The following is a 13,226-nucleotide window of genomic DNA, read 5'->3' as shown; positions in this document are numbered from 1 at the left end:
CAGTTGCTATGGCTTTGGTGCCTTGTGCAGCACAGAGTGCAGCTTCCAAGCCTGCATGGAGGAAGTTACTATCAAAACTTCGGACTTTAGCAGAGGAGGGCTTGAGCTGTTTTACTGCACAGGAAATGGGGCATTTTTCTGTCCAGTACTTAAATGTATTTTTCCTTTACAGAAGTCTGCCCACATTTGGCAATAGAGAAATAGGAAATTGTCTTTTCCCCCAGTTGGGAGGAAGTTGCTCTCTGTCCTCTTAATTAGTTGTTTGAAAGATGAAAGGAAGTGCCCAGGGGTCTGGGAATTCCAGGAGGTTTGGTATTTCTGAACCAAAGAACTTCTAATAAATGACACATTATGAATTCTAATTTATCGGGGCCCCACTGAATCCTGCCTGCAGAGGCACTTACATGGATCCATATCCTGTGCTTAATGTAGAGCATAGGCTACAGCAGCTATTAGGCTGTTGCTTCTGCAGACCTGGACATGCGTATCAGATGTGTTTATGGCAGCTGGCCGGTTCCTTTCTGATACCTGATGGTGGATGTGACTTCGGGCTTTATTTTCCTGTGGCTTCTGTAATTACCACCTAGGGGAGAGTCCCCCCACATTAAATGGTCTTGTCAAACAGAGATATAAAGGATTATAAGATTAGGAATATAAAGCCTTCTTTCTGTGTCAGAGACATACCTGCAGCAAGGCTGTAAGATGAGTGTTCAGAGGGTCAACCTTTCCTATAGCTGTACCAGCTGGTTTTGTTAAAGTAGCCCCACAAAGCTCTCCTCTTCCCCTGTTCTCCTGAGACTGTCCTTGCTAGGTCTTGGGTCCTCAGGCTATCACATTATCTGCAAGTGGCTTGGTGGCATGTACTTGGCTTGAAAGCAATAGTCATAACAAGGAAACAACCCTATACCTCCTCATCTTCCTCCATCCAGGAGGATGCAGACCTAAGCAGCCTTGTTCAGGTTCCTTCTACTGTCCTTGGGGGTGCTGGTCATTGCCTTTTCCTTCTCTGTGTCTCTATTTAATGTGTGTTAATCCATTTAAAAGGGCCTTTTAATGTGTGTTAAGGGAGGTCTAGTTGCACTTCTGTAAGTGAATAAATGATTAATTCTGTTTGTTCTTTGTTTTTGAAAGCTAAAATGCCAGACCAGTCTAATAAAAAACCTTCTGAAATTCCCTCTGTGTGTGGCTCAGCGTCTTCAAGACCCATTTTTCTTGAGCATTTTTGATTTCTCTCATGTGTTTGCTGTTCAAGCCTTTATTTTTAGTGCTTGTCAGCCCTTTCAGTCAGCAGAATCTTATTTTTACAACATGCTCTGCATGTGCCTGTAGCTCCTGTAGGGCATTTCATAGGGGACCAGAGACCACTTCAGGGTGACAGTATTATTTGTTGAGGTAAATCTGACCCCTGGCCTCTCTCCCCAAAGGCCATGTTCTTGTCTGTTAGCAGCAAACCTGGGCACATACTGAGTGCTCCTTTCACACTGATTTTATATATATATATATATATGTATATGTATAATTTTTTTTTTTCCCTGTGATGAGCAGCAAATTTTCCTTCCACTGCTGGTACATCCCAGGTGGTTACATGATGTGATTGGCGTTGCCATGTTTCACAAGAACAACTTGAGAGTGTAATAGAGACCTTCCCTTCTCCACCATTTCTTTAGTAGAAAAGGGAAAAGAAACAAATTCTGGTTTAATGGACAAATAATTTGTAGCAGCTGCACAAGGAGTAGCAGTATCATGCTGCATTTTGAGATGCAAATGTGGCATGGACTAGATTTCAGAAGTAAAATGCATAGAGACATGTTTTCACTACTCCAACATCACTGGGACTCAAGAGAGGAATCATGAATGTGGGAAAATTACCATAAACCCCAGGGACAGATGTGTGCTGGTAGAAATCAGCATTGCCTTTTCATCGCTGCAGTCATTACTGTGTGCAGTTCTGGTGTCCTCAACATAAGGACATGGAACTGTTGGAACAAGTCCAGAGGAGGCCACGAGGATGATCAGGGGACTGGAGCACCTCCCGTATGGAGACAGGCTGAGAAAGTTGGGGCTGTTCAGCCTGGAGAAGAGAAGGCTGCGTGGAGACCTCAGAGCAGCCTTCCAGTATCTGAAGGGGGCCTACAAGGATGCTGGGGAGGGACTCTTCATCAGGGACTGTAGTGACAGGACAAGGGGTAACGGGTTCAAACTGAAACAGGGGAAGTTTAGATTGGATCTAAGGAAGAAATTCTTTACTGTGAGGGTGGTGAGGCACTGGAGCAGTCTGCCCAAAGAAGTGATAAATGCTCCATCCCTGGCAGTGTTCAAGGCCAGGTTGGACAGAACTGTGGACAATATGGTCTAGTGTGAGGTGTCCCTGCCCATGGCAGGGGTTTGGAACTGGGTGATCTTAAGATCAGCTGTCCATGTGAGGGTCTGCAGCACTGTTGGAAAAGTCCTGTGTTGGTGTAGGCTGGGTTATTTCCTGGGGAGGTTTATAAAATACCACCTTTTATGACCCTGCCTATACTTCTTATCCCTGCAAGTTTTGATGCCCTTGTCCTCTTTTGGACAGTATGAACAAAAAATAATGATCTCAAAAGGATAGGTTTCCCTTTTTTAGTTTAGATGAAGAGGGGAAAAATGCTCATGCAAGTTCAGCAGGCACTAGAGCAGGAGAGAATTGGAATTGGTAATGTGATGAATGTATGGTGATGTGAAAATCTGGTGGTAGAGCTTATGTCTTAGTAGACAACAAAGGTCTATGAGGGCTGTGCAGGAGCGGGTCCATTAAAATGGAAATGAAATAAGGATGCAATGACAAAATAATGTCCATGAGAAAAAAGAACCCTTTTCGCCTTTGAATTAGAGTAGTGTCTTTGTCCAGCACAGATTTCAGATTCTCTGCACATCATTTGCAATTACTACTGGAAGGCTGAAATGCACTCAACTGGTGTAGCTATAATTGCAGCATGGTCCCACTTCTGCTGAGTACTTCTAGACTATATTTAGTATGTAATTGAGTCGTGCTAACGTGGGCTATTAGTCCAAATGCTGGTGTAAATGTAGCGGACAGTATTGAGATGTGCTTTAAGATTGTCAAAGCAATGCTAAATCAGATCAGATGTTCTCACTGTGCCTCGCGGTTCAGTTGGTGTTGCTCCTGGCAAAGCACTCGTAATGCCTTGTGGGTGCTTGCAAGGGATCTGGCAACTGGGGATCTCGTGGCTCAGGTCTCCAGCATCCTTCCTCCTTCCAAATGCTCCCTGCCCATAAAGGTTAAGGAATTCAAGAAAGACCCAACATGGCAACATCCAAAAATGCCATGGCGCAGGATGGGATTAGGGGAAATGATGTTAGCTGAAGGCTGTGCTGTGTGTTTGGAGAGGTAAATGCTCCGTGCTGATTCCAGAGGGGTGGATGCACCCCCTGGGCTGACACTGGCTGGTGCATCCCAGGCACCGTGAGCTCAGCTCAGCCCCTGTCCTCCCAGATACCAGCAGGGAGAGTAAAGACCCAAGAGGTCATCAGGGAAAGGAGATTAGTTGTGTTACACATGTGGAGGTGAGGACAGGAATTTGCCTAACAGAAGCTGCCATCATGTGCCAGTTTTGTTGCAAGTATGGACCAACTCAAGTAGCACATGGACTAGGAAATGCTTGTCAAAAGGACGTGGTTCTTACTGAGAGGTAGTCACTAAAACTGTTGGAACCTGTTGTGATTGTAGATAAAACACTTCTTGGCTTTTATGTGCACTTTTCAAAATGTTCTAGTGATGATAAAATAGCTTTTCTAATGCAGAGGCAGGGTTTTCTGTTGGTAACATTGCCTTTTTCACACTGTGACTCGCATCAAAATGCTAAAATTGTATTAAAAAGGAAAAGAACCCAACAACACTGGTATTTGGTGATCCAGTAAGTAAGCGTGGCTTCTATATATTCTATATATCATAACAGACCTGTGCATTTTTAAGGAAGCCAATTTGTCTAGGTCTTAGTATTGCTATTACAATAGCTGAAGTGCAATAGAGCACTCCTCAAAACTGTTCTTAGTTTGGACGGGCATCATGACAAACAGGCAAAGCCCTGGCAAATGTGGGAAGTGGGGCACTGTTAGCACAATGAGGCTTTCTGACTGATGTAATTGTTGTCTGTGTTGCAATCTTTCCTTCTAGGAGACCGAGCTGCTCGATATCAGCCTTGTCAAAGATGCCAGATGCGGAAAACATGCCAGAGCTCCCAAGGTAGGAATTCTTGCTGTGTGCTTGTGTCACATTGATGACCTAGGTAAAATAGAATGGGAATTCTATGCAAGAAGTTCCTTTAGCTAAGAAGTGTTGTCTTTTCTCCATTTAATAATGGTTTCTGATGAGAAGTGTTGGGATTGTTGTGCTGTTGTCATTTGATTCTGGGTGTAAAATGCTGCTGGTGGTGAGGGAACAAAACTCCTGGTTTGTCAAGGTAAACTTACACAAGTTCTTGGCTCCCCTGATGGCAAGGAGCTGTCAATTGAGGTCCATGTTGTGTTTTGGGCTGCTGATTTCCCTCTTTCAGTGCCTCTTGAGGCCAGAAAGAGGTTTCTTTGGTTTGTTTTCTTTTAAACTGTCTATCAGAGAGGTCAGGTTACAGCTCCCTTCGGGCCGCTCTGATGTACTGCATGCTCCTGCGCCGTCTCTAAAGACAGTGGGTTGTAGATACATGTTCTCTGGTGGTTTTGTTTGGACACACTCTACATAGAAGATACCAAAGCACTCAGCTCTGGAAGCGAAATAGAGTCTTGGGGGATCACAGGAGTGACAGGAAATTGGAAATCTCCTTATGGGTCTGAAACGGTTAGCTGCGGTTGACCTGGTGGGGTTGAAGCAGTCCAAAGGAATGCGTCTCCTACCCTCATCCTGCATGAGGAAAATGACTGGGTCTTAATGGTCATGGCTTCCCACTAGGATTTCTGTTACCTGTACCCAGCCCTGGGTCAGAGCATGACCCCATGGGCTCCTCATCACTTCAAGCGCAGGCATCAGGAATGGAAAAGATTGTTTCTCTGTGCCAGAATGTGATTGTAGTTATCTCTGAACGGACTATTCGCATTCAGTTTTCAAAGCTTTCCATGTAGTGCTGGCAGCATTTTAAAGGCTGAATTATAATTGAAATGCAACAGAAGTACTTCATGACATCCACGTTAATACCAAATGAGTTCACCATGATTAATGGTTCAGTGATGAATAGCAATAAAGTATTAACAATGTGTAGAACATTACTCTAAAATGCTACCCGCTTTACAGAGGACATTCATGTTCTTCGAACAAAACGATTTTAGCTAAAATTTATGCATAGGTATTGCCTTGGTGACTTTTATTTATTAGGTTACATAAAGGCTGTTTTTGTTACAACATGTTACGGATTTGACAGCAGTGGCATTAAATGAAGGGTATGAGAAAATCCTGCCTTTTAGGGTGGTGAAATACACCACCTGTGTCAATGAGTTGCTTTTTGTCATTGATCTGTGTGTGGGCAGAATGAAAACAGCACCTGGGTTGGCTGCTGATGGGATCTTGCAAACAGTGTGAAACAAAACGCTCCTTTCTGGGCCAGTCCTGTTGGCTTTGCTTTGATCTGCATCATGGGGCTGAGCGGAGCAGTGTTGACTGCAGGTGAACAAGCCTTACAGCAGCCCTGGTTGTGTCACATCCACAGAAGATCTAAAGCTCATACAGCAGCAGGAAAGCTTGGCTCCAAATCAAGCAGTAGCAGCTTGTGATTGCATGTAAAAACCCTGGTACGTTGGCTTAAGAGAGCAGCACCATGCATGCGTGGTACTTGCCAAAGTTCCCAGCTTTTCAGAGGCTCTTTTGCACAGTTCTTCCAGGTGGGAGCAACCTTTACTCTCAGGTGAGCAGAAATAATGCACAGTGGTTAGGGGAAAGCGAGCTTCCCTTAAGTAGGTGCAGAGATAGCTTGTTGCATAGTAAAAGCATGATGCACAAGGTGATTATCCTGTGCTGATGAGCAGAATGGCTCTGGTGTGGTTTACTAGTGCCTGCAGAGCTTCTTACCCCCTATGTAATACAGCCTACAGTATGAGCTGCAGAAATGGAATGGAGTTTAGCTGCCTCAGCAATAAATGCATCTTGCTGCCATAGTACCACTTAACACAGGTTTATCAGCTATCCCAGAAGTTAATCTCTCATAATCTGGTGGGATCAGCATTGACTTGGTAATTTGCTTCTTGTAGTAGCCTTGCCAGACAGAAAGAACAAAATGCTGTTGTGCACTGATGCATCTTTGAGCGTAAAACAAGAGGTTGAAGTGATTTTCTATCCATTCCTCTGTTAACCCTCCCTAAGCCCATAGTCTTGGCCAATTCTAAGAGTGGGTTGTCATTAAAATCTTCAGAAGTTAATGGGAATCTTTAAATTTCAAGTCTACTGCTGCCTTTTGATAGAAAGAAATGTCACTTTAATCAGTCCTGAATTTTCTATTACATAAAATAATGTGATTTTTATTTCTACAGCAAACTCAATTTCAGTGTCATTAACAACATTAACTTACTCACAGTAAGCTACCAGAACCCGTTCGGTGTGCTGCTACGGAAGACCACCAGCAGGTAGTGATTTTAGAGGCCAGTAAGCAATCAGTTCCCAAACCCCTCTTTCTTCCCCATCACCATCTGGAACACACACTTCTTCCCCATATGCTGCCATATCCACCAGCAGGGACATTTCTTTGGGAGCTTAATTAATCTGCCAAGCTCTTGGTCTTTTTGATGGCTAGAAACAGAGTCTGTTCTCGTGCTGCAGTCAGTATACCTTCTGCACAGCCATCAGTGGTCTCAATTCTGAAACAGAGAGAGAAACACAAAGGGATTTTGACTAGTTTCTCTTTTCAGCATTATGGGTTGTCATTCAATTTTTACAAGATTATTCCGTAAATCCAGACATACGTATTTTGTGATTGTTCTTGCATGTTTGATGCATCTTTTAGTCACCACGAGAAGGGAAAAAATAAAGCTTTTTAATGCTGGAGAAGTTGTCATCGATGAACAGTCAAATGCTCTGTTTTTATTTACAAGGCATCGTACTCTTTTTTGTGTTACCCCATTTCACTTTGTCCATAAATTTGTTGAAAATATGTTAACGTTTTGCTCCAGTAACTAAGTCCAAGCTATTGATTGTTTTCTGTAATGCTTTTGCTAAGTGGGCATAGTCTGTCCTCAGGAGAAAGGTAGTATTAGGCATGCTCATGTAAAAAGGGATACCTAAATGCACTTACACTGCTGTACACTGCTTATAAGCTCAGAGCTTTTTCTTTCTGGATTTCTCATTCAGGAGGTCTGTTCCTTTCTCCGATCTTTGTTATGTTTAGCCTTGAGAGTTCCCTTGAAGGCACAAAAGTGCAGCTCTCATCCTCCAGTCGTCACTTTAAAGTAGCAAAAGGAATGAGCTGAGATCTCCTCAAAGTTAGTATTCAGCACTAGGTTGAAGCTGTGCAGGTGGTCAGCTCTGCTTGGCACTTGCAAAACCACTTCTTCTCCAGCTTCTGGTTTGAGATGGTTGTTGAGAGCCTCTTGAAACCTCTTTCCTGTTCTTCCCGTTCCCTGCAGACTGAAGAGCAGAGCACCAGCACTATTCCTGGCTACAACAGCAGTGCCTGGGGGTAGCTCAGAAAGGAGTCTGCAGAGCAACACTTTCCTGAGCAGTTACTCAGTAGACCTGGCTGAAACTGCATAGGGTAGCCCAGCACAAAACTACCATGCTAGAGCCAAGGTCATAGTCTAATCAGCTAATGGTAATTATTATCTGTGTTCTCACACTTCAGGGTACTGAAATGAGCTTATGGCTGCCCTTGAGAAGTGTGGTTACCATGTGAGTGGTGTGAAGCTTAAAGCCTTACTTCAGCTCCCCTGGCTGTTTATCTGTGTTTATCCTTCTAGGAAATTCAAAACTTGCTTTCGTCCGTGGGAATGGCCACCAATTATTCCAAATGATACTTAAGGCTGGGAAGAAGAGACAAATTCAGGAGGTGCGTGCAAGTCTCTGTCCTACTTTAGGCACCCAAAAGGAGTTTTGTAGGTTCAGGGGGTTAAGGAGACTCTCTGAGTCTTGGGCAGAGAGTCAGAATGGTTTTAGAGTAACGCAAGTGGGGCACAAAGATTAAAGGTTAAATCAGTCAGGGTGTTTAGGCATCTGAAGATAAGCCTGTATGACTTTCACAGATCTTAGTTTTCTAGTGAGGTAGAAGGGAGATCTTTGTTGGGTACTAAAACACTTGATGCTTGGGGGATGAGAAGACCATCTTCCGACCCCAAATCAGTAAGCAGTATACTCAGATGTCCCCTGGGTTACCGAGAAGCTTCAGCATCACCTTCTTTTTCCACATTGTGAGGAATGAATCCTTAGGTCTTCAGCTGCTATTTCCAGAAATGATAACAGAATTTTCCATCTCAATGCAATATACATGCAAAGGCTTATTCTTTGGAATAAGGGCAAATCTCAGGCAGCACAGAGCACTTCTGTAAATGAGAAGAAAAATGAAAGTAGTGTTCTGAAGAGAATAAGAAAAGACTTTTTAATTGTGTATGTTAACAGAAAGTGCCTCAATTCAAAATACAATGAAATTCATACAGAAGTGAGGGAATTATAAGATGATTATCAGCATTTCACCTTTTTAGTAAGCATTAGAATCATTTAGGAAGGGAGCAAGAGAAATTTTGGGAACAGGAGATTAATATGCAATTCATTTTTCTTCCTTCAGCAGACGTGACTGCCCATGAATTCAGTGCAGCCCATTCAAAGCGTGCTGTGCCTTTCCTTACAGCGTACAGGGACTCGCAGTTGCAGCACGGGTGCAGCTTTGGATGCTCAGAGCTCACATTGTTTTCATTTTGGGATGCTGGAGGGATGTGAAAATCATTAGTTGTGATGGAGCAGTTATTCATCTCCTTTTACTCACACATTACCTGGTAGCACTCTCACGAGCTTCGTTTTATGTGCAGACTAAGGAAGAGACGTCTTTTCCCTTGTAAAGTGTAGCAAAGAGGTCTGCAAAATAGAATAACACAATGAGCAGTGAAGAGAAACACACACTATGTACACTGAGGCATAGAAATAGCTCTGAATGTTCACCCATCTTCTGTGAAGCGTGGAAGTGCCACTCAAGAGTGTGTTCTTCAAAGGGAGACTTCGCTGAGAATGTCACACAGCAGTAAACACTAGGGAAAGGTTTGGTGGTGCAAATTGGGCAGCTTCACAGGATGAGGGAAGTCACACTTCTTACCAGTTTGTATTTACTTTAGCCAATAACAGTTTCTATGGAAACTCAAATCTTAATGCAACTGTAGAAGTGTTTTTAGCAGCAAGAAGAAATATCAGGATGAGTTGGCAGGGATACGGAAATAACCCCGCGGCAAATGTTGGCGAATGTTCATATTGAAAACTCTCGATGCGTTTGATCGGTCTGTTTTCCCTCAAAGATACCATACAGCGTGCAGCAGGAAATGAATTTCTTTCAATGACATATGCTATGGAACCTGTAGGAGATGAAATTATGAATGATGGAATCACTCGAATGCCAAAATGTTTATAGAGCATCGTCCCCAATCTGAAAAACAGTCACAGCTCCCCTGCCCCAAATTTTCTCACTGTAACGAGGAAGCTCTACAGAGAAAATAATGTAGAAATCTGCCAAGACCTCAACTACTATTAGTATCATCACCAGCCTCTCTGCATGCAGTGGGTTTTCTTGAAGCGCTCAAGTAGAGTGAGATGATTTGAGGAGTATCTCAGCTGTAATTTAGGAACTACACACTTCGCCCTCACCACAAAGGGTTCTAACACATCTGTAGAGAAAAACCAGCATTTCATAAACTCAAAACCAAAACGGAAAACTATCAAGGAAAGTCTAAACAGTTATGTAACGGAAACTCTGGGAATTTCAGGGAAATGAGGATGTGCAAGTCTATTTGGATTGTCAGAGCTGTCAAGGCTGCTGTCTCCTGTGTCTGCTTCTGTACACCATTGCACTGACTTACAATCAGGAGGGGTTTACTGACGTTTGGTAAAATTCATGCAAAGAAGCAGAAAGGATGCTAAATTGTTTATCATTTCCTTCTTCTTTCTTCGTTTGTTGCCTGCCTTCACAAATGCAGTTGAAGAAATCTTTGTGAACCTGCTCAAAGCCCATATACACTAATAAATAAATCAAAGGTAACACTTGGTTAATTTGCCTCCGAATAAGGCTCTTACCTTGTAATGTATGAGTCCAGTGACAGGAGCCTGTCAAAATAAACCTAATTCAATCACTTGATTTCCTCATGGCGTCTGAACTTAGATTTTTCCTGGCAGCCTGTGGTTTTTATGGTCAGATTGTTTGTTTTTCTTTATCAGGAGAAAAAAAGAGGCCTCTGTCACTTCTGAAGTATCTGAAAGACAAGCGGTTAATTCATTTCTTTATGATAATGTCTGTGCTGGGACAATGATACTGTGTTTAATAACCACCCTGATCAGACAGCACGTGGGAAATGGCAAATAGATTTCTATTTCTTTTTCCTCTTTGGTCCACTCATTGAATTCCCTGGAAAAGGCAGCTGCCTACATAGATCACACAGGAAAGCAACAAGCCTGCCCTTTGCAGTGCCGACTCCTGTCGCTCTGCCTGTTTCAAATGCTGCTATTGCTGTTATTTTTATCTGCTGATAAATGCATGTTGCTTTCCCTTCAGCAACCTTGATGCTAAATTAGTAACTCTAATGTAAATTATGCCTGAGCAATGTTCTATTTCTGCCAAAAAGGAATAAAAATGGAATATGCATGCAGCTCACCTGCTTCCCACTCACCTTGGGGATAACAGTGACATCCCCAAACTTCCCCCTCGATTTGTTTGTTCTTCTATTTAATGATTAAATTACATGAAAGTTTCTAGGTTGAGGTTTACTGTGTTAAGGAAGGTTCAGATTAATTTCTTTGGGTAATATTTGGATGCTGTATGATGGGGTTGTTCAGCCTGGAGAAGGCTTCAGGGAGACCTTCAGCTTCCAGTGCCTCCAGCGGGAAGCTGGAGATGGGCTATTTATAAGAGCATGTAGTGACAGGACAAGAGGGAATGGCTTTAATCTGCTACAGGGTAGCTTTAGATTAGACATTAGGAAGAAGCTCTTCCCTGTGAGGATGCTGAGGTGCTGGCACAGGGTGCCCAGAGAAGCTGTGGCTGCCCCATCCCTGGCAGCGTTCAAGGCCAGGTTGGACACAGGGGCTTGGAGCAAGCTGCTCTAGTGGAAAGTGTCCCTGCCCATGGCAGGGGGTTGGAACTGGATGAGCTTTAAGGTCCCTTCCAACCTAAACTATTCTGTGATATCTGACCAGTGTTCATGTGGTCACAGTTGTAAAGACGGGAAAAGCAAGTAGTTAAAATGTCACAGAGTGTGGAGCTGTGGCCACTGTGAGAGAGAGGGAATTTTGCCTTGGGCCTTCCTTTGAAGGGGGGATGAGCCTTGCTCTGCCTTCCTCTGCCTGCTTTCCTGCAGCTTGGCATCGCCTCTCTGCACTGGGCTGAGCAGGCTCCTCATGGCACCCGGTGTCTTTCACACTTCCAGATTTTCCCCACCAGAAAAGGTCTCTCTGCTGCCCACAGTAAAGCCCTCTGCTTATTGAGGAATTAGGGCAAGTTTCTGTATGGCTGGGATGGTTTTGGTTTTGTTTGGTTTAGTGCTATTGAAAGTTAACTTTTCTGGGGAAGAGTCTCATCTCCAAAGATAAAGCTGTCAGTGCTGCTATCCAGGGAGCACGGAGAACAGATCTTCAGTTCTCCATCACCTGGAGACATGTCGCTGCTGGAAACATTATTCATGCTATTCTGGAAGCAAAGCAAAACTTGCTGGAAGTGTGAACCAAGCCCCGGGCATTCAGCAACAGCACAATAGCCATTTTCGTTCTGCTTCATCTGGTTCCAAGTCACATCTCAGTCATGGTGGCTTGCTTAGTGGAGCGGATGCGCACCAGCGTTCCGCACCTGCACTCTGAAGCCTGCAGAGATCCTCACCCGCCATGGGATGCAGTTCACTTGACTGCTCATGCCAGAGGCTGATGCTGCCTCTGAGATGATCTGTATCCATGCGTGCCACCAGAATGGCCCAAACTGGTGAAGGTGATTGTATTTACAGCCCTCTAATCCTTGGGGAACTGGAACCTTTTCAGAAGCCTGTCATACACTGCATAACTTACCTACGTCTGGGAAGTTCATTGGATTCCCTACTTACAAACATTCAGGATATGGCAGAAAGCACAGGGTTTCATCCAAGGCTTTCACTAGGAATCATTGCCAGAACGATTTAATTCTTTTTCTTGCTCTTGGTTTTCTGGTTTTCTTTGTTACAGTTCTAAAACATGCATCACCTTTTTGTTTGCAGACTTGCATGCCAGAATACACAGTACGAAGTTTGTAAGAAGAAATTCTGTATTTAAGAAGCAGAAAGGCATTTTGTAAATGTGATTTTAAAACTTGACATTTTAATTTGAAAAGGTAGACACTGCTCAATTAATTATGTGGTATTTCAGTTGCTGAGAACACCAGAGAGTATGAGTAAAGCTGTGCTTTAAATGCTGCTGCTGGAGATGGTTTTGGATAAACCTGCATACATCTTGGTTTTTGTTTTTCCCTTTTTCTCCTTTGGTATGACTTTTTGTGTCATTTTGAAGAGAGATTGACAGAGACAGCTTTGTGTGCTCTCAGCCTCACACAGTACTCCTAAACTGTTTTAAATCCATACGTAAGCCACTCCTGTGACCTTCCAGGCTGCAGTGGTGGAGGGGTTTAAGTAGCCCACTGGAGGGTATGGACTTACCACTTAACAGAGCATGTTCTTCATGCAGATGTGAAGCTCAATGCTATAGTAGTATTTCCTATGTTAGCCTAATTGGTTGTCATACCTCTGTGTTGTTGAGGATTTAAATTCCTCTTCTTGCTTTTCCCTGCCATCAGATAGGGCTTGCAGGAGGAGAGGTGGGTTGCAAAGTAGCATCTCTCCGCTGGTAGGTACCACCTCTGGTGAACCTTGTGGTGCGGTGGTGGTGTGCTGTCACTCACTTGTCTCTGTGACAAAGCTGTATCCAGTGTCAGCAGCCATGTGACAACATTTGTGTTGCTGATCAGTAATACAGAACATGGATATTTTATTCCTGCCTTCGCAACTCCTAATGCTGATGAGATGGGAATGCCGCTGGGGCAGCATGTCCAGCTGCTGTT

The 13,226-nt window shown here is 43.6% G+C and overlaps 1 protein-coding gene across 1 annotated transcript in view; it reads left to right on the top strand.

Moving 5' to 3' along the window:
• Positions 1 to 13,226, top strand: part of PLCB1 (phospholipase C beta 1) — a gene marked incomplete at its 5' end in the record, with an annotated part of 398,924 nt that overhangs the window by 103,781 nt on the left and 281,917 nt on the right. Inside the window, one exon of the mRNA XM_080615239.1 lies at positions 4,166 to 4,234. Coding sequence (XP_080471365.1) covers positions 4,166 to 4,234 — 69 coding nt within the window. The remainder of the gene's footprint in view (positions 1 to 4,165; positions 4,235 to 13,226) is intronic.

The sequence above is a fragment of the Psittacula echo genome (genome assembly GCF_963264785.1).
Source record: "Psittacula echo genome assembly, chromosome: 4".
Lineage (NCBI taxonomy): Eukaryota > Metazoa > Chordata > Aves > Psittaciformes > Psittacidae > Psittacula > Psittacula echo.
This window is presented reverse-complemented; position numbering and strand designations above follow the sequence as displayed.